General features: G+C 28.0%; 2 protein-coding genes across 2 annotated transcripts; one reads left to right on the top strand and one right to left on the bottom strand.

The window, feature by feature from the left end:
* Positions 1–4,434: 4,434 nt before the first annotated feature.
* LOC119684753 (twist-related protein) lies at positions 4,435–11,715 on the bottom strand. The gene is made up of 3 exons (XM_038098865.1): positions 11,588–11,715; positions 9,463–9,749; positions 4,435–4,834 (listed from the first exon to the last, which is right to left on the bottom strand). The coding sequence occupies exons 1-3, from the start codon at positions 11,661–11,663 to the stop codon at positions 4,463–4,465; spliced, it is 735 nt and encodes a 244-aa protein (XP_037954793.1). The 5' UTR covers positions 11,664–11,715; the 3' UTR covers positions 4,435–4,462.
* A 3,272-nt stretch (positions 11,716–14,987) lies between these two features.
* LOC119680841 (sarcosine dehydrogenase, mitochondrial) lies at positions 14,988–20,348 on the top strand. Its single transcript, XM_038093839.1, has 4 exons — positions 14,988–15,452; positions 16,561–17,751; positions 17,856–17,998; positions 19,329–20,348. The coding sequence occupies exons 1-4, from the start codon at positions 15,042–15,044 to the stop codon at positions 20,284–20,286; spliced, it is 2,703 nt and encodes a 900-aa protein (XP_037949767.1). The 5' UTR covers positions 14,988–15,041; the 3' UTR covers positions 20,287–20,348.
* The last annotated feature ends 990 nt before the right edge of the window (positions 20,349–21,338 follow it).

Raw genomic sequence — 21,338 nt, 5'->3', positions numbered from 1 at the left:
TGGCTGTTGACATAAACAACCATTAGTAAGCCATTAGTATAAATAGATTATAGGACAAATACGTTATCTAGATACATTAATTTAAAAGGACATAGGTTAAAATCCGATATATGAACAACTATAACTGTTCTAATAACTTCTCAAATGAAACAAATAAATGATACATGATACAAATAAAATTTTCAAATTTGTAGTAATCGGGTTTTATTTTTACTAAAATAACCATTGGTACACAATGTGAAGTTAAAGATTTTGGGAAAAAATTTGATAGATTACTCACAACAAATTAGTACTATGAATAAATCTAAGAATAATAGTTCAGATAAATAAATCTTTAATATACTCCATAATACGAAGAGAAGGGTGAGATGGAGTTTCTATATCTCTTTCCTTACAATGATAGGATACGAACAGATTTGGCAGAGTTGATTTTCTCAATTTGTATTTAACAAATCTGTGTTACGAATGTCTATTAAACCCATTATTTATAGTTATTGTTATTGATCTGAGTTCAAATGTATTTAGTCAGAAAGATTGTCAGCATTTTTCTTGTTTACCCAAATGAATCCAATGTTACTACATATTGACGCATTCTGATAAGTGAATAATCTTCTGAAAAGTCTGATTCTTATGAAAGATGTTAAGACACCAGCTTTCACAAGCTTATCAACTATTACGTTTTCATCAAATTTCTAGTGACCAGATAATTAAAGGTGTGTTACTTTTTTCGTAGTAATCAACTGAGATGTAGGACTTTTCAGCTTTGAACCATAAAATTTAGTGGTGCGAACTCGGAAAACTTTTATAGCTACAAGTAATTGGGCAGTAATTTATTATAAATGAACTGTTCTAAAACGTAGATCGGCTATATTATACTCTAAGTTTTCTCCTAAGTTTTAAAAAAAAGAACATGATATTTTGCAGCATTAGAAATCATCCTTTATTCCTACAATTAAAGCGCTTAAAAAGTTTTTATTACATTCATATCCACTAATAATAGATGAACTATTGAAGTATTTTGAATGTTTTAAAATATTTTATTCACATAAGATTGTTTGAAATATTTTTAATAGGTTTTATGATAATTTTATAGCTTAACCAGAATCATCACTCCATGATGATCATCACTTTCACAGAATTAATAAACAAACTATATCGTAAGTACCACTTATGCCTAGTTTTCGCACCCACTTGCTACCATATTGTGATATGCTCAAATTAGATTGTTTACCATATATAAAACAAAATTGAGACATCAATTAATCATTTCAAATCATCACCAGACTCATTAACATGGAACACACACAATATGGATGCGGTTATGTTTGGAGTTTGTGTTTACTTTTCGAATATAAACAGCTCTCATTATATATGTGTATTATTGCTCTTAATTACTTTGAATACATATCATATAAGTATGTATGTTTGTATAAATAAATGATATTAGTTTTAATTTTTATAAATAGATTAATATAAATATGTATAGAAAAAGATATTTGATAAAGAGCCTATGAATCTAATAAATTTCAATTGTGTATCTAAATATATATTAGCTACTTTAGCTTCATGGTTGTCTTAGATCCGTTTCTTGCTGCTTCAAATTTAAATTGTATATCTAAATACATAATATTAACTTCTGTAGCTTCATGGTTGATAGATCTCTTTCTTCTTGCTCCATTCTAATATTCCGAAAGTTTTGTCTTTGTGCATATGTTGAAAGGTATTGTATTTTTGTCCATTCCACGAAACAGTGTATGATTGAAAAGTGATTGCAGGTTTCTATTCTGGTCGGTTCTTCGATCATTCTGGTCAGTAATACTTTGAACTTCAACTTCTTCTGGTAACCAAGCACCGAGAATTTATTGTGTAAATTTTTTTAGTATGAAAATAAGGTCAAATATTTTTTGTTACTAACAGGCGAATACAATGAGATATAATATACTATATATCCATTTAAAATGTATTCATTAAATATAATATGATTGTGTTCTATTAGTAACTCAAATATTAGTAAAACTATAACCTTATTGTAAAGACCGACTAATTTACAATTATAAAGCTATTCTATTTTATTACTTTTATTAGTCAACCCTAAAGGTTGATATTATCTATATAAAAATACAACACGTTTAGGATAATCACTGAATTTGAATAAAAATGGAAGCTTAAAAGTTATAATAATTTATTTCTTTAAAACATTGGTTCCCAACCATTTATTGACTAAGGATCACCACGAAATTTTTTTTTTTTTGGGGTCCTAAAATTTAAGAATAATAAACTGTTTGGTTATTTTAATATAGTTTATATATCTTTGATGTAATTATATACACATAATATAGGTATACAAATACTTGTAAATTTTTTGTGCTTATTTTCTAATAAGTTGGATCTCAGTGAACAAATTACAAGCTATGCATCCATACCTCTTTAATTTGATTCATGGACCATTTTTAACCATCTCCCGGACCAACGGTTGGGAACCACTTATTTAAAATCAATCAATCACAAATCTAATTTATTATGATATGATGTTTTTTATTTATAACTCTATGCATTTTTATGGTTTAATAAAATAAATGTTCTTATCCGTCATTTATATCTTAAATATTCCATAAATATACTTCAATTCTTGTAGTTTCAATAGAAGAAAATGGAAGAGTAATGACTTTTTTAAATTAAAGTAACTCAATAAGAGGTGCTAGTGATTATATATTCAGATTACTATTATAAGTATATTCTTCCTCTAGTTGTTCTTACAAAAAACTTATGTCTAAGTTAACTGACACGAAAAAAATTTAAACATTTTGACAATTAGACATAAGGAGTTCGACATTAGTCATGGGCCAATATCAAAAGCTTAAGGCAATTCAAACAGTTCGTTTGGATCAATACAAATGCTGACAAGTTAATCAATCGAAATCGAGTTGAACTCAGAATAATCGCTAACTAGTTTAATAACAGGAAATCATCTTTCCAAAACCAGATTAAGGAATATTAATACTTGTATTCGTTGTAAATTGCAGAGCAAAACCTTTTTCAAATGATTTTTATCATATCAAAACTTGAACTTAAAGTACATTGTAGGTTAATATAGATTAATGTGACAGTCGGTATATGTTAGTTGACCAACTTATTTAAACCCTACGAGTTCATTATGTATTTCCACTCTATTACTTAAAAAACTATTTGGAGGCTCTTATGAAAAGCAGGATGTTTTTAATCCTAGCGCTGGACACGTCTCTGAAAGATTGAAAGACAAGTTTCCCTAAAAAATTCATCCTGCTTCTAGCCAGTTCCGGGTAGCTATAAAAGAAGTGTGTTACCAAATTAAAGCATGTCTCTGAAATTGCCAGTGACTAGGTATACAGTGAACGGTTACACCTTAGAGATATGCTCTCTTGTTTTTCGGCCCTCGGTTTTCTTCTATCAAATATTGGCTATATTAGCCTATATGTTACACAGATGTTTCTATTAAAAACATATTATATAAAAGTTTTATAAATATATGTATAGTGTTTAATACATTTTTTATTAGATGATAATTTTAAAAATAATATATATATATACACACATATACAAAAAGTTATAAATAGCCAACATGTTAAAGAGTGACTAAATAAATATTAATTTCAATAAATTTAATAGATAATTTAATAATAGATATAGTTTCGTTAAAACAAATTATAGTAGGATCTTGAAGACAAATTATTTGTGAAGAGAATGAAATTAAATTTGGTATTTGAGTTCATCAAAGTTAATGAAATCATTTAGGGCCATGAACTGGTTCTGAGACGAACAGCTTTTGAAGTAGTACCACCGATTTTTTAATTGAATTGAACCATTATGAGTTACAAATTCCACTTGGATTAATTGGTACGGAGAGAAATCAGTTTTAACTGAATCAATAACCTAGAGCAATGTTTCTTAATCCTAAAGGAAATGCGTACTAAAAAAATATTCAATGGAAATTTACAAGAAGTGAAAAAATTGTCAATGTGTTTTACAAGGACCGAGGCCATTCTTCTTGTGAGCACTTGAATTAATAAAGATTCAGGTGCAATGACAAATTAAAACAGAGCACCCAAGCCGGATGGCAGGATCGTTGCCTTTTTGACATTGCTGCTAGCCAGACCTCAGACTATGCCCAGATGGCAATATTTGTTTCTGATATTTTCCCCAAAAAAACAGATATTGTGGAACAGATATGCTGCTACTGAAAAAATAATATCGTTAGAGTCGATATAAAATAAATATTTTATAGACCTGCAGTTCACAACTTTTATATCTATTTGTTATTTGATTTCCCCCAAACTATATGAATCTAATGTATTTATGATCATTCCTATATATCTAAGAATTTCGTATATATAATTTAAATACAGTGTTTTATACATATAGTACAGATATTGAGTGAATACTATGTGTAAAATTTTATTAAATAATATATTAAAGTTTAAGCTTATTAAAGTAATGCCGTCGGAGCGCTGGCTTGACTTGTTATATTATGTGCCTGACTTGGATGATGGAGTTGTAGAGGTTGATGGTGACTGTGTTGAAATCTTCTAGGATGAGAATTATGTTGATTAAAATTTTCATACATGCAATTGGTGGAATAATCGCACACATCCGATATCGAGTTATCACTCATATACCAGTGTGTGGATGATGATGTGGAGTTTAAATGTCGAGGTTGTGTGTAGTTATTATCAGGTTCTATGCGCATTGGCTTCGGAAGCACATTAATATCTTGTCCGTGTTGCCAATCCATGGTAGAGTACTGAAATGACATTTGGCGACTGTTACTTGGTATATGATGTAGACCAAATGGCCAGGACTGAAATAAGAAGAGATAAAAAGAAAATATAAATATGTTTGTCTTTGTTATTTTATGGTAGCAATAAAATTAGAAATAAGTATCTAACTGAAGTGTAATTCGTCAAAAATTGTTTATTTATCTTTTAGATGCAAATAAATTTTCCCTTTTCAATATTAGGGGCGCTTAGCAAAACAATAAAAGGATCTATAATAATATAAGAAAAATAAACTACAAAGAAAAAGAAAAGTGTGCAACCAAATTGTTGCGGAATTAACAAACAAAAAATGAAATAAAACAAAAGAAAATAAAATAAAATAGAAAAAAGGGAAAATTCCCTCTTCTGATATAGTAAATAGATCACACGAGTCTTGCACAATCTGTTCCAACTGTTGTGTGATGTGGATTTGATTTTCTAGCGTTTGTTTACACTTAAAAAGTAAACATCATCATTTCAAGCAGAAAGCATGGGATTTGAATGTGATGATTAGAGCACTACGGAAAATCGCAAATTGGGTAGGCAACTTAGTCACAAGATTCTTATGGAATCCCAAAGAAAATCAAAAAACAATTAAAAAATATTTAAATTTATTTTTTATTGAACATATGGTATAGTGTGGAAATACTGGGAAAGGGATGATTAGATTACGGATGTGAAGGTATAAATTAAGTAATCATCATAATTAAAAATATGTTGTATCTGAGATATTATTATTATTATTATTATTAAAAGTTTAAGCATGAAATCGCCCAACAGCCGGTACTGTGGCCAGAAGAGTCCCATTGTACCAGTTTCACTATTGATTACACAAAACCGCTTAAATCTTTGTGAATAAAATCTAGAACTAAAGCTAGAGAAGAGTTCTTAATATGTTCTGATGAAAGTAGTTTCCTGGTGCTTTCCTCATCTTCCAGGCATAATCTGCATTCCGAATTAGCAGATAGTTGTAGTTTATGAAGGTAGTATTTTAGTCCATAATGACCTATCAGGAAACCCGTTAGCAGCCTTAAATTACATTTTGCGAATTTAAGGATGTCTTTGCAGGAAATCTGAGATAAAGCAAGCATATATTCTTAATTTCAAAATGCTTAAAATTAATTAAATCACTTATTTATACTAATTAAAAATATATTTTAATATGTATTATAAATGATATATTTATTAATATAATTTTTACATTTCTAATTAATTGTTCATATGATTGTCGCATTACAGTACCATTGATCCATATCGAATAATCATAGCACATTTAAATATTTATCCTAGATGACAAATCATTTTAAAAGTGCTTTCAAAGATGGATTTTGAAAGAAAATAAATGCTAAATATTTTTTATTTTCTTTAAAAATGTCCCCAAAACCGCCGACAGTAAGCAATCTTAGCTGTCTTTCGCGTCATACAGAAAATCTACAAAAATAACATGACAGACTTTTCTAAACTTAAGTGTACTTGAAGATGAAATTATCTGTCATATTTTTAGTTGAAATTCATAAAAATATCACGTTACAGGAAATTTAATTTTAATTTTGCTCTCTGTGATATATTTCTATTTAGAGATTCATTATGTGACAATATAGTAAGTAGGAAAAATAATAATTTGTTTAGTTAATACAAAAAAAAATTATTAAATTCTTTAGATACATTATAACAAGATTTATTTTTGAAAGATTTATTTTATTAACTACCACCTGATAGAATAAATTATTTAGTAATCATATTTACTATAGTCATAGTAAATGAATAATGAAGAATAATGAATTATTAATTAAGAATAAGTGTCAACACTGGGCATAAATTGACACAACTCAAAAATAGATATCCCATTCAATGTTTACTGCAGAACCTGCTGTGATGAGATGAACGAGTAGACCTTAAAACATCTCTGTTCACACGTAGTATATAATAATGTCAATGTTGTTGTCAATGTTTCTTTATCAAAGCTATTGAGGTCTCTCACATCAACACAATGGTTTAACGTGGGTTGACTGTTTTACGAGTCCTACTGGCATCATGTGATATCATAACAGGCCAATTTGGCTTAAGTCTGTCGAGTGTCAACTCAAGAATTCGACGACTATGTTCACCTAGCAACATACCTATTCAAAAATAAATTAAGTTTTGTTGATGTAATTAAAAAATAACGTTCCTAACTAAGGCTACCTCAAGTACAACAATATACAATTGATATCAATTCAATATGATATACGATAATGAATATTCCATAATTAAATACATGAGGAATCAAAGACTAAAATGAAATGGTTTCATAAATACGTCAAAAAAAATTGCAAAAGAGCATTTATGAAGTTAGCAATGACTGGAATGGAATGGAACACTATCGTGCAACACGGGCAGATCTTTCAAGGACTGTTACGTCGGTAAAAAAGAATAAAACTTAGGAGCATGCTGTACGTAATATGTTGACTAATAATACTTTATGCCTTATTATTTATTTAAATCAATAGAAAGTAAATTTTTAAAAATATGTTTATAATTTAATTTAATTTTTACACACGCAAAACTGCACTGATAAACCTTTGCATATTTACTAGAATTACGACATCTACGATTTTAATTTCATTCTGATTAAAGACTGGTTGAAAATGCAGTTGCAAAAAATATTTACATGATACTTGGTACTATTATGTTGGAATAGTAGTTCAAGTACTCCCTAAATTTATAAAAATGTCGACTATAAAATCTACAGATTCCAGATAGATTAACTCTAACTGATATCGCTTGGGACTAATAGGTCGGTATTTTGCTTATAGTTGGCCAAATTAACCTAACATAGAAAAATGTTCTGATTATAATTAGAAAGTATTGTAGGTGAGTATCCTTTTTTGTATGTTAAGATTATTATTATACAAGTCTAGAAAAGGGTCAATATAGTCTTTGCGCAGGAAGAATTTTTGTTTCTAATACATGCCATCCATTTGAAATATTAATCTATTGTTAATATCTTATATTTTATATAGTCCCCAATTATATATATGTTTATATTATATTGATGTTGTTAAATAGAAGTTTAATATAGGATGCATGATTTATCTTATACATAGAATTGGTTTCATATCTAATATCATAATTGTGTAGATATTGCATATATGTTAGTATAATTGAAGAATCGTCTGAGTAACATTTTAATATATTCCATTTTTTGCCTATTCGGTGTCACCTCTCCTATATGCTGTCATGACTTTCCTTTGATTTCCAAAGCGATATTTTGGTAGAGTTTGATAGAAAGACAGAGCAATTTTTAATACAATATTATTATTTTTCATTGGATTTTATAGTTAAATCGAGATTAGTAAATTTTTAAAGGTTCCAATATTATTGAAAAGAATAACAGGGCTAGAAACATTTATACCTGTTTAATAAAATCTGAGAATCTATTTTATATGGCAGATTGTCGAATAAGTATATTCTTCATTTTTTAACTGATGTCATTTATCGTAAAATCCCTCAAATCATACCATGCAATAGATGTTTAGCTTGCAGTAGATGTTAATAATTTTTAACTGTTAATTTTGTATATATAGTTATATACACATTCAATACATCCATGAATCTTAAAGAAATTAAAAATAATAATTTTAATTCGCTTTTGATACACCTTTATCACCATCATTATATGTAACATTAAAGAATCGATTGTATCGAAAATGGTTTCGGAGGAATACGTTTACCTTAGCAAGAGTATCATTAATATTTAAAAATATTTCGTAAGGGAGAGAGGAAATCTTATATACATTGCTGTTGTTAAAATTATTTTTAAATTATATAAAACAATTAAATAACCTTCAAAATGTGAACAATGATTACATTTCAGATAATAAATATTAAGAGTATTTAGCTGTAGTCGATGAGTACAAATTAGGATGCATTCTTCCAACATGCAACAGCTTAAGATGCCATTTGACATTGCGCCACCAATTGACGAGTTACACCTGTGAACATGCAGCTGTAAGTGTGAAAACACGAATATGTGTACTCGTATGTCCACAGAGAAGACCCCGAATTTGTAGACATGAGAAATCTAAGTGATGCCACTGACACCACTTAAGCATAAATGTTCGTCCCAAACCACAAATCTTGTGAGAGTATTTGCGGGGTGTATTCCTGAATGCTGCTGTTTAAAAGTTATTGAATGCGTTAATTACGATGTGTGACATTTTTGGAGGACGGAAGTTATTCGGTCAATTTTTCTTAACAAAATCTATTAATATATTTATTTGAAAACTAAAATGAAACTATTTATTGTTTAGTTCATTCACTTATAATTTTTTCTATAAACATATTAGCATAATTTATAAAAAATTTATATTAATGCAAATATAATCTAACAAAGAGTGATGAACTTGACTACCCAGCATTTACCCAAATACCGTAAAAGTTTATTTATTTCATTTCTTTTAAATAAATAAATAAATAGATAAGATAATAATAATATTTTAATAATTAAATAACATATATATTCAAAAATGAACAATTGGGTATAAAAAAGAAATTGACTTTCAAATACGGAACCCTCATTCAGTTTGTACTACTATATCGTATATGTTCACACTGATATTTTCTTGATTTGCTGTTTTTTATTTATTCATTAAAATTGCATATTCATTTGTAATTGAATTTAATTACTTACCATATTTTGTGAACTATTCGACATATTAAAAATACTGTTGTGTTCTCCAATTATTCCAGAACTGAAATTTTCACCATGACTTGAATCTCCTTCAACAGCTGCTTTAAGCTGTTTAATATATATTGTAGCTAAACGTAAAGTATCTAATTTAGAAAGTTTGGTATCGGGTGGAATGTTAGGAAGTTTTGTTTTGAGACGTCCAAAGGCACTGGAAAGAACACGCATACGTGCTCTTTCACGTGCGTTTGCTGCATTTCGCTGCACCGGCGGGTTTCCACACTTGGAACCTATAAAAAAGCAAGTACAATAAATATATATTTGTGATTTCAGCGTTATGACATATAAAAAATTAGGATAATACTTAACTTTTTTATTCTAACTACTATAATCGTCTTGATAATAATATATGTTTGTAATAATATTAATATAATATATCAAATAAAATATATGTTATTCAAAATAATAGGTTAGTCTATTCTTTACTTAAATTAAATTTACATTAAATTTAAATTTAAATTTACCTAAATTGTTTACAGGTGGGGCTAGACAGGAAAAAGTAACATCATGAACAAAGAAGATGGGGTAACATATGCAGAATTAACAACATACCTCGGAAGCAGTATAGACGATGTTATTACCAAAATTACCAGATCATGTGATTTCGTTCAATTGAAAAAGATGAATTTGTAGCCATGTGTATAAAGTTTTAGATATTCGTTTTAGATAAATTCTTAACATAGATCAGAAATACCATAATTTTAAGGTATCAGAAATATAACATTCCTTGGCGTAGCATTCTTGGAAAATTATAACTTACTAATATAATTACTAAAAGTATGATTTGTGCAATACTCCTTAGAAACATCGACACTCCGGAAAGATTGCTGATATTTGGAATATCAATTATTGGTACAATACAAGAAGAAAATGCGAATTCTAAATTTCGATAAATTAACAATATTGGGAATATGACAGGGAATCTGAAATGATTTACTGAAGAATGCCATTGATAATTTTAAATTCACATTTATATAATATTAAGGAGGGATAATAACTAAGATAGTGTAAAGAGGTCGAGCTAGATTTAAAGAAGATTAGTATTAGCAACACGGTAGATGCTACGAATAAAGAACTCATATAAAAACAAATTAGTTTGCAAATCTGATTGTGATGAGATACTAAAAAAGAAATAAATAAATGTATAAATAACGACGAGGCAGATTTGGATAAGAAAGTATTGGATATATAGATGTTGTGATTACAAGGCCCATATGAAGACAAACTGGTATGCACATCAGAACAAAGATGATGATAATGTTGAGATGTTAATAGATAAATAAATAAACCAGAAAATATATACCTAATCTTTGGCAATGACTTTGAAGGTAACTGTTTTTGATTCTTTCTTTATAATGTTGAAGACTTATTGATATATTTAATTGTATATATAAAATAAAATAAAATATAAAATAAAATAAAATAAAATAAAATAAAATATAAAATAAAATATTAATGGTTATATTCTTTTGATGTATATTTTTTTGATATATTGATATTAAAAACTTATATATAACTTTTATAGCTTTTGAATATATTTTAGTAAATTTTTATCTTCAAAATGTTAACTTTTTTTGACTTTTTGCTCAGAACGAATTATATTTATTATTAAAATTAAAGCCACAATTTTTTGTTCTAATTTTTTATATAAATATTTTATTGTTTATATAATGAATAAATCAGATATAATAATGTATAAATATTAAATATATAATTAAATATATAAAATAAATAAATTAGAAAATAGTTAAAATATAAGTTAATAGAAAATCAGATATATAAAGTGTGATATAAACAAAGAAATAAAAAATAAAAAATAAAAAAATAAAATATCATAAATGAATAATAATAAATAATAAATAAATATATATTTATATATAGAATGCCAAAATAGACAATAAACTAAAATATAAATAAAATATAAATAAATTAAAAACAAATATATAAAAAAAGAAATATACAAATAAATAAGAAAAAAATATATTATTAATAAATTTATATAAAATAAATTAATATATATCTTATACATATATGCCTATAAGATAGGACTAGTGATTTAAATACTTACTTTGAGAACTCGTATCCTCATCGAAATCATCATCGAATATGTCAAATGGACTTGAAGAACGCTTCTTTCGTGGCATATTAATACTTTTTATATATAATAATAGTTTTTTGAAATATTATTAAATTATAAATTTTTATATGAACTTAATTAAATGTATGTGTACTTATATGTAATTTTTTTTTAATTGGAATAATTTATTTATTTATAATTTTATTATAAATTACTTGCATATCTCATTATAGACTTATACGTTTATTATTTTCTATTATTAAAACCTTATTGTTATATACATAATTTTATTTTAATTTTTTAATAAATGTATGGAATTTATTTTTCTTTACACACTAATTTTTTTTAGTTCATTTATAAATTTGATTCGTAAAATTTATTATAATTAATTAAGTTCTGAAATCACTTTCACTTCTTAGTCGTGCGCAGTAAGATTAAATCAAAATATCGCGTCCCATCTTACATCGAGAACCGTGAAGGAGTACGTACTACTTTCTTCTGAACTTATTTCGATTAATGCAGAGCATAGACATTTCTCATACGTTTGGTTTTGTTTGTCTACGATTTTTTCTAGGACTATTTTTAGCATATGTGGGAGGAGATTCTCTTCATAAGATTTCATGTTTAATTCCGACACAATTCTATTGGTACATGGTCTGAGTATGTAAAAGATAGACGAATGGAAATGTAAATACGAATGATTTGTGGAGGATGTGCACATATGTAGAATTACAACTGAATATATTTATTTAAAGTGTTTAATTTGGTAGAAGCATGCAATTTTACTTTGTATATATGAAATATCGTATGGTTTTGGTATCATCGTTTTAAAGATGGACAAATACCAGATTGGCTTTCTTAAAGTTGATTGCTAACATATTGTTTTGATAAATAGCCTCATAGAATTGTTTATTTGTTTGTTTATTAGTTTGTTTTTATTGTATGTATCATTAAAGGCGGAAGATACAAATAATATCTTTGAATCATTTTTATTTAAATATATCCAAAAAAAGTGTTTTTGTTTTGAGGTCCAGAACATTTAATTTTTGTATTTCTTTTTTTAATATGAAAACATTTTTAGTATATAGTAACAGTTGTAATGATCTTATGAATAAGAATCTAAACAATAATATGCCTTATAACGGCTGGTATAACGAAAAATCACTTATTAGATATTTATAAAGTCATTTTATATTTATATTTAAGTCAATTTATATTTATAAAGCCATAATGCCATCACTGACTTAAGCATTTTATACTACTAAATATTCCTTGTTATTTTAAAGTTGAAAATTTTACAAATATTGTTTATAGGACCTTATATTGTATATAATATTATCATTACTAAGAGTACCAGATAAATAAAATATTAATTTATTTGTAAAGGTTTCAACATTTTTTTTTGCAGCTTCTCTGCAAAAAATGTTGCGAAGAAATAAGTACTTGTCACTTTAATATATAAACTTGAAAGACAATGGAACTTATTTCTTGGAAAATTTAAATTATATTTAATATTAAAGCAATATACGATGGCCCATAGTAATCAGATAATTGGGTAGCTGCACCTCCACTCGCCTAAATGTAGTAAATCATTTGCGAAGGTATGACCTTGTGTATGAGCAATTACTGATTTCTAAATAATTGGACTACAGTATTTATAATAATTTGTTTATTTAAACTAAATTAGTTAGACAATAACCTAATCGAATAAATTCAGACAAAAATTTAAGAAATAATTATATCTTGAGCGAATCTGTTTAATTCATTTATTACAAAACTAACAATTACTAGGTATATACATATATGCTGTATGCTGTATATATATTGGTCACGCCGATTACACAATTCAAAAATATAAACTAAATTTATTGAACAAGTATCAAGTACCAGGAAAAAAATATTTAATAAATAATAAACAAGAATAAAAAATATAAGCCGCAAGCATGCCCTCCAGAGCCAATCCAAAACACGAAAGATTCTTGCTGTAATTATTTAGCATTTTGTTTCCGGAGAGTTGATCCAGAAAAATTCGACTTCGTGCCAATTGCACTGAAAGAACAAAAGAGCTATCTACATATAACATAGTCCATTTCTTTATTATAAAATATTCGATTTGATTGTTAAAACAACTTTGGACTACTTGTTCCAAAATATACTCGCTCCTTGATGATATGCTGTTGAAATGAAAATTGAAGTAGTAGTGAAGATTAATGTTTTAGTGAAGATTGAGGTTGCAATGAAGATTAGAATTGTAGTGACGGATATGGTTTGAAGGAGGACTAAGGTTGTTGATATTTGGTCCCAATGCTAAGGGTCGATGTTTCTGAAAGTATAATTTTCATAATTAAATTAAATAATTAAATTACAAGAGGGACAATAAAAGCTTGGAAAATTTATATAGATTACTAGCCAATAATCAACTTTTGGAAAAGAGTATAAAAGAGTAAAATTCTAATTTGAATACTTATAATACTGGTTATTATTCAATTATATAGTTATCCCTTTTATAAATTTTTAATAGCTTATATAAAGCTTTTATGTTTCAGCTATCACAATAGACTATAATTAGTGCTTATGTAGGCTTTGCGGTGCCACGCTGCCACTCCTACCTAACCTAGTTTGTACGTTGCAAATTCTAGAACATTAAATACGTTGTAGACCATTGTATATTTGGTAGTATATTTAGTATCTGTATCAAATAAAAATAATTTACACTTATTTATTTTAAAAAGACCTATAGCTGGGTAATAATTTTCTTTCCATAATAACTGAACTGCTTTCTCTTCCAAAACACAAATTTTCCTAGAAAAGAACTTTTTTAGAGTTTGTAGACTTGACATCGGACAACAGATCTGTTAAATTCCGTTAAATTCAATGGAATTATGTACATTCCTCTTTAGATTTTTTGTCAGAAACGTGGCAGTAAAGCGGTGAATAACCGCCAATTATAGAAAGAAGAAGAATTTCTGTCGAGCTCTACAAACAACCTATTAACGAACTGTTAATATATATTAAATTTAAAATCTAAAAATATGAAGAGTGAAACATTCATAACATATAACTGGAAAATGTAACCTGTATTAAAATAAAAAATAAAATTTAAAAATTCTTATATTTTGAATTCCTCAACTTTCTTATATTAATTCTCGAACATTCAATATTTCTTATAGATAATATAAATCACTGAAAAAGATTTTCAAAATAATTAATTAATTATATTATAGAATTAATATCAGCATAATTAAACAAAACAATCACAGCAATAATATTTTTCCAGCAACAATTCTCTTATAACTTATCGAACTTTCTAATCAACACATAATGACCTCTCACTTGGCCCCTTAATGTTGATTTTGATACCAGTTTCGAATGAATTCTTCAAGCAGCTGAGCTTAGTTTGGTTTTGGAAGCCGTGCCTGATAAGTGTCTTTAGTCGGTACCTTCAATGTGGAAAGCTGGTAAAAATATATTTCAACAAGTGACTAAACAGTCATTTAGGACTTCAACTGTCATACCTCAGACGACAAATGTTCGATATCAAGCCACACAAACAGAAACTCCGTCACCACAACTGCCTACATCAGCAGATGTGATCATTATTGGTGGCGGTTCGGCTGGTTGCCATGCATTATACCATCTCGCAAAGCGTGGAGTTAAGGCTGTACTACTGGAACGTGCTAAGTTGACAGCTGGTACAACTTGGCATACTGCTGGCTTAGTATGGAGATTGCGACCGAATGATGTTGACACTCAATTACTGAACAACTCAAGGAATATGCTTTTGCAATTAGAAGAAGAAACTGGACTCGATCCAGGTTGGATACAAAATGGTGGCATATTCATAGCACATTCAGATGTAAGCAATCAATAATTCAAAAATTTTAAGAGAACATAAGAATATTTTTATTCTTCATACATCTATAAACTTTTTTTTCTCAATGGAGATAAGAAATTAATATAAAATTTTGTATAAATGTTAATATTGTATATAACGTATACATACACGTATTTACAAAAACAAGGGGCCGGACTGTATAAATATAATATTAACAAATAAATGTGTATTGATATTTACGTATTGTTGCTATATTTTTAATAATCCTTGAGGATCGGAGAAATTTGACTATTGATTTACTTTTGATTTATTTTATTAAATATTTTATAAATATATAAAATATATTTTATAAATATTTAATATTGTTTTTCAACGGTTACCTTTATAATGAATATAGAGTTAATTACAGACTAAAATGATTAATAAAATAAAAATAAAAATTAAAAATAAAAATAAAATAAAATATTTATTTTAAAAATTAAATTCAAAATAAACATAAAAATAATGAAAATAAAAAAAAAATATTTTATTAAATATTTAATACTGTTTTTCAAAGGTTACCTTTATAATGAATATACAGTTAATTATCGACTAAAATAAATATTACCACACATAAATGATAACTAAAATAAAAATAAAAAATAAATAATACAAATGAAATAAAATTTTTATTCTGAAAATAAATTAAAAATATATATAAAAATAATGAAAATAAAAAAAAAATATTTTATTAAATATTTTATAAATATTTACTACTGCTTTTCAGAGCTTATATATTTTATAATATATTATAATAAATACATATTTATAATAAATTTATAATTAGCACATATAAATGATAAGTAAAATGAAAATAAAAAATAAATAATGTAAAATATTTACTTTAAAAATAAATTAAAAATATATGTAAAAATAATGAAAATAAAAAAAATTATTTTATTATATATTTTTTAACATATTTATAAAATATATAAAATGACCTTCAATGACTATATAAAATCAATATTAATTTGTTAAAATATTATGATTATTATATTCTAAGATTTTTTATAAAAACATAGTTAAATATATTATATACTCAATAAATATTTTTAATTTTAAAATATTCTGAAATACATAACCTTTGCAGACTCGTCTAGATGAATATCGACGATTGGCTACAGTTGGTAATGCTTTAGGTATTGAAAATCATGTACTCTCACCGGTGGAAACTCAAAAATTATTTCCATTACTTGATCCTAAATCATTTATTGGTGCACTCTATTCCCCTGGCGATGGTGTTGTTGATCCAGCTATGCTCTGTACTGCTTTAACACGTGCAGCTACCAAGAATGGTGCCAAAGTTATAGAAAATTGTTCCGTTAACGATTTAATTGTGGAGTCTACAGAAAAAGGCCAGAAACTTATTGGAGTAGCAACACCATTTGGAAATATAAAAACAAATACAGTTATAAATGCTACAGGAGTATGGGGTCGTGATTTAGTTAAAAAATATGGTTCACATTTGCCTTTGATACCAATGAAACATGCCTATATTGTATCTGAGTCAATACCCGGTGTAAGAGGTTTACCTAATATACGTGATCATGATTATTCCACATATTTCCGCATACAAGGCGATGCCATATGTATGGGAGGATATGAACCAAATCCGGTTTTACTTGATGAACCTGTACCAAAAGATTTTCACTTTGGACTCTATGATTTGGATTGGTCGGTATTTGATACCCATATAACTGGTGCCACAAAATTATGTCCTACTTATGGTAAATATGGTGTTAAGAGTACAGTGTGTGGACCAGAATCTTTTACACCAGATCATAAACCACTTATGGGACCTGATATGAATGTTGCAGGACTTTATCATAGTTGTGGTTTTAATTCTGCAGGTATGATGTTCGGTGGTGGTTGTGGTGAGCAAATTGCACAGTGGGTTTTAAATGGTAAACCAGATTTGCCAATGTTTGGCTTTGATCTGAGACGTTTCACTGCAAACCAAAGTAAAGCGACGCAATGGATAAGAGAAAAGTCACATGAAAGTTATGCAAAGAATTATAGCATGGTATTTAAATATGATCAACCATTGGCTGGACGTAATTTCCAAATTGATCCTTTACATACGGACATGTTAGCATATAACGCTTTCATGGAAGAGAAGCAGGGTTGGGAACGCCCAGGATTCTTCTTGACCAAACCAGCTGAAGTTTTATCTTATGATTATTATGGAAGTTATGGAAATCAGAAACACAAGGATAATGTATACGAGCATGTGTTGGAGGGTGATTTGCATTACGGTCGTTTTTCTGATCATCATAATTTGGTGAGAGATTTTAAATTATTTATAAAAAATTGATTATATTTAAAAAATTCTATTTACTACACATGTTTGTTGACATCCTACAAATGTTGTGTTGCAATGTGTAGATAGGTGCAGAGGCTATGGCTTGCAGAAATAATGCTGTCGTCTTCAATATGAGCTATTTTTGTAAACTCTATTTGGAAGGACCACAAGCACAAAAAGCTGCGGATTGGATTTTTACTGGAAACACAAATCGTGATGTTAAAAAGCAAGTACACTAGTGTTCGTTAAAAAACGAGGCGTTTATAATTCGAATTACTTACGGAACTATTTTCAGAGTTTAGAGGGGGGAATAAATTCAATATTATTTTCTAAATCATTTGATTAACCAAACAAATTTTACAAGTACTTTAAGTAATTCCCTGCTGTTAACTTACACATAGACACTCTATTCGCCTTACTAGACATACGCATAGCTTATATGGTCCCTATTCTCAGTCATAGGGATATCACAGTCAATATAAAGTATATAAGCTACCCAACCAGTCAACTTATTCGAACTTCTAGAAGATGTGCACATACAGTAAACAGTTAATACAAGATGAGAAGATTCAACGATATGCAGACATCTGTAAGCAATGTGTTTGAAATGCTCTGTGAAATGATCAAACTTTCATCAAGCCTAGTAAACTTTCAATGATTCTAAAGAACGAAGGAAAAGTTTCACACTTGCTTTACTATTGTGCACCGTTTGAGTGTCGAAGATTAAAGTTTACAGACAGTCAATTTTTAGAGGATATTAGTTTACTCTCTAGAGAGCATTTTGAGCTTTATGGAAGATTGCAAAGAGTTTGCAGGGCTTCGAGTTATGTACGATATATATAAATAAGCTAAAAGACCTAAGTAGTTTTTTAGGATCGCTGTTATAATCTATCTAATAATCTCTGATTTATATAAATTACGTTGACTTACATACACCTTGAAAAACCTAACATATCTTCAGAATATTTAGAATATATTGAAGAGCGATAAATTCTTCATCAATTGCTCTTCAATATAGAGAGTCATGGAGCATGATTCTCTATAATATCAATTACACTAAATGTATATATTCGTTTAGGTTTAGTAAAATTGGATTTACGGAACCAGTATATTTTAAAGAGATGAAGAGGTGTTATGTCACATATGACATATTTCCTTTAAAATCAGTAAATAACAAAGTTATTGATTGAACTTAATTAGATCTTACTTTTAAACGCATCTTTTTATTGCATTTTACTGTTTAATACTGTACTTATACCACATTTCCTAATAAGTAGAAACACAGATCAAATCAGGACTATTGTCGTACCTATGTTTTAAAGAAGAAGAAAAAGAGAAATGTCAACTGGTGTGCTTTAAAATATTTCTGTGGCATCAGAATAGAATCAGGACTTTAAATACATTTGTTTTAAATAAAGTGTATTTAAATTAATTTTGGTTCACCTCATCAGAATGTAACATTTTTAGAAGTTTTTTCTTATGTAGTGTTTAGTTGACTAACTAATTTTGCTAGCCTATATTCTCTTATATACTCTAATACATATATATCTTTTCAGAACTGTTTATACCTGCGCTCTCAACGACTGCGGTGGAGTGGAAGCCGATGTAACAGTTTCACGTTTAGAATCGGGTGCAGGCACAGTGCTCAGCCCAAAATTGAATGGACAAGGACACTATATAGTAGCTGGTGGTGCTTCTGCCTATTACACATATAATACCATTTTACGTGAAATACAAAACAAAGGCTTTAATGCAACAGTACAAGATGTAACCGCTGATTTGGGTGTAATTTCAATACAAGGTCCCAAGAGTCGACAAATTTTGCAAAAAATTATGAATTGTGAACTGTCCGATACGAATATAGCACCAAATGGTACTATATTAGCTAAAGTAACTGATAAGTCCGGTAAACGTCAAATTGATGTACGTGTATTACGTGTAAGTTTTGTTGGTGAACTTGGTTATGAATTGCATGTACCAAAGGAAGATTGTTCTGCTGTGTATCAATCGCTAATGGAAACAGGCAAAGCTGATGATTTACGTAATGCTGGCTACCGTGCTTTATATTCTCTGAGTAGTGAAAAAGGTTATCATTTGTGGAGTTTTGATTTGCGTCCAGATGATACACCAATTGAGGCAGGATTAGGTTTTACGTGTCGTAAGAATGGAGAATATAAAGGTAAAGCTGCTATAGATAAACAACGTTCGGAAGGAATTCGCAGACGTTTAGTTTATTTAACACTAAAAGAACAAGTACCAATTTGGGGTCTGGAAGGTGTGTATCGAAATGGTGAGCCAATTGGCATACTTAGACGAGCTGAATATGCGTATGCTTTGAAAAAATCATTGGGTCAAGCTTATGTGCAAACTAAAAATAATGATATTATTGACAACAAATTTATAACTTCAGGAGAATACGAGATTGATATATTAGGCAAACGCTATAAGGCTGATTGTCACTTAAGAAGTCCTTTCGATCCAGAAGGTAAACGCATTTTAGGTATATATAATTAGAAATTCAAAAAATCATTTTATGATGTACTTAAAGAGAGTTTTAAATATTAAATATATTGTTAACGTGAATATATGTAATAAAAATATCGAAATAAAAATGAATTCAGAATTATAGATATTTTTTATATTTTTTTTTTTTTTTATTACTTTTATTTGTTCTGAGAAAGCCTTTCGTTTTGTGTGATTTCAAGTGGTGTAGTGCGGAGAAGGTCACAAATACTTGAGATGTTGTTTTTGGTGAGGGTAATAAATTATTTTGACCTTTCAACATCTGCCAGCTAATCTATGAAGATCATATTAAAGAAAGAAGTACTTTCTTTTACTTTTTTTTGTGAAATTGGAGTTATTTGTGGTTGTGGACACGGAGTCTAATTGCTTAATTAATTTAAAAAGTGTATTATTGAGTTGTTATGACATCACAAGTGAAATTCTTAGAAGGCTTATTTTATTTGTTTTTTTTTATGTTGTAAATTCAAGTCTGGTCTAGCAGACATTTAGTCGCCAAATCGAATACTTGAAAATCCCGTAAATGTGCATATAGAAACCTAGTATGAATATATCTGCTAAAGAAAACAAGGATAATTGTCGATATCTTCTATACAATAGAAATCAAATAAATTAATTTTTATTAATATATTTAATTTTATAACATTAAAAGGTACTGAACGTACCGATACTGAATACGTCTTAAATACATATCACAATTCTTATTATTATGAGATAAGCTTTGGTTGGAGTGACAGCCGTTGTACCAAAGTTTACTGAGTTACAAATACGGACTCATTCAAACAACACGTATAATAAACCGTGTAAACGCCAGACCTTAAGAACCTCCTTAAATGCAGAAGCTACAAACATTTAGCGTACGAATAGCGATCCTCTGAAAAATGTGATATTATTATTGAAAGTCAAATGGCTCTGCAACCGTTGAAAAATATTTCTATTCCAGACCAGACGAAGATTATAGTTATTAATAATCATTATATTATTCTTTTACTCAAGTTTCCAAAGGTCTTTTAGATCAACGAATACTACATAGAGATAAAAGAAAG

This window comes from Teleopsis dalmanni, chromosome 2 (assembly GCF_002237135.1).
Source record: "Teleopsis dalmanni isolate 2A chromosome 2, ASM223713v2, whole genome shotgun sequence".
NCBI classification, from domain to species: domain Eukaryota; kingdom Metazoa; phylum Arthropoda; class Insecta; order Diptera; family Diopsidae; genus Teleopsis; species Teleopsis dalmanni.
The sequence above is the reverse complement of the archived record's forward strand: the minus strand, read 5'-3'. Positions and strand labels throughout refer to the sequence as shown.

Coding starts and splice junctions, on each gene's coding strand:
- LOC119680841 (XM_038093839.1), top strand. CDS start 15,042: ATGTGGAAAGCTGGTAAAAATATATTTCAACAAGTGACTAAACAGTCA. Junction 17,752..17,855: donor TTTCTGATCATCATAATTTG/GTGAGAGATTTT, acceptor TGCAATGTGTAG/ATAGGTGCAGAGGCTATGGC. Junction 17,999..19,328: donor ACAAATCGTGATGTTAAAAA/GCAAGTACACTA, acceptor ATATCTTTTCAG/AACTGTTTATACCTGCGCTC.
- LOC119684753 (XM_038098865.1), bottom strand. CDS start 11,663: ATGCCACGAAAGAAGCGTTCTTCAAGTCCATTTGACATATTCGATGAT. Junction 9,750..11,587: donor TGAGGATACGAGTTCTCAAA/GTAAGTATTTAA, acceptor GCTTTTTTATAG/GTTCCAAGTGTGGAAACCCG. Junction 4,835..9,462: donor CGAATAGTTCACAAAATATG/GTAAGTAATTAA, acceptor TTCTTATTTCAG/TCCTGGCCATTTGGTCTACA.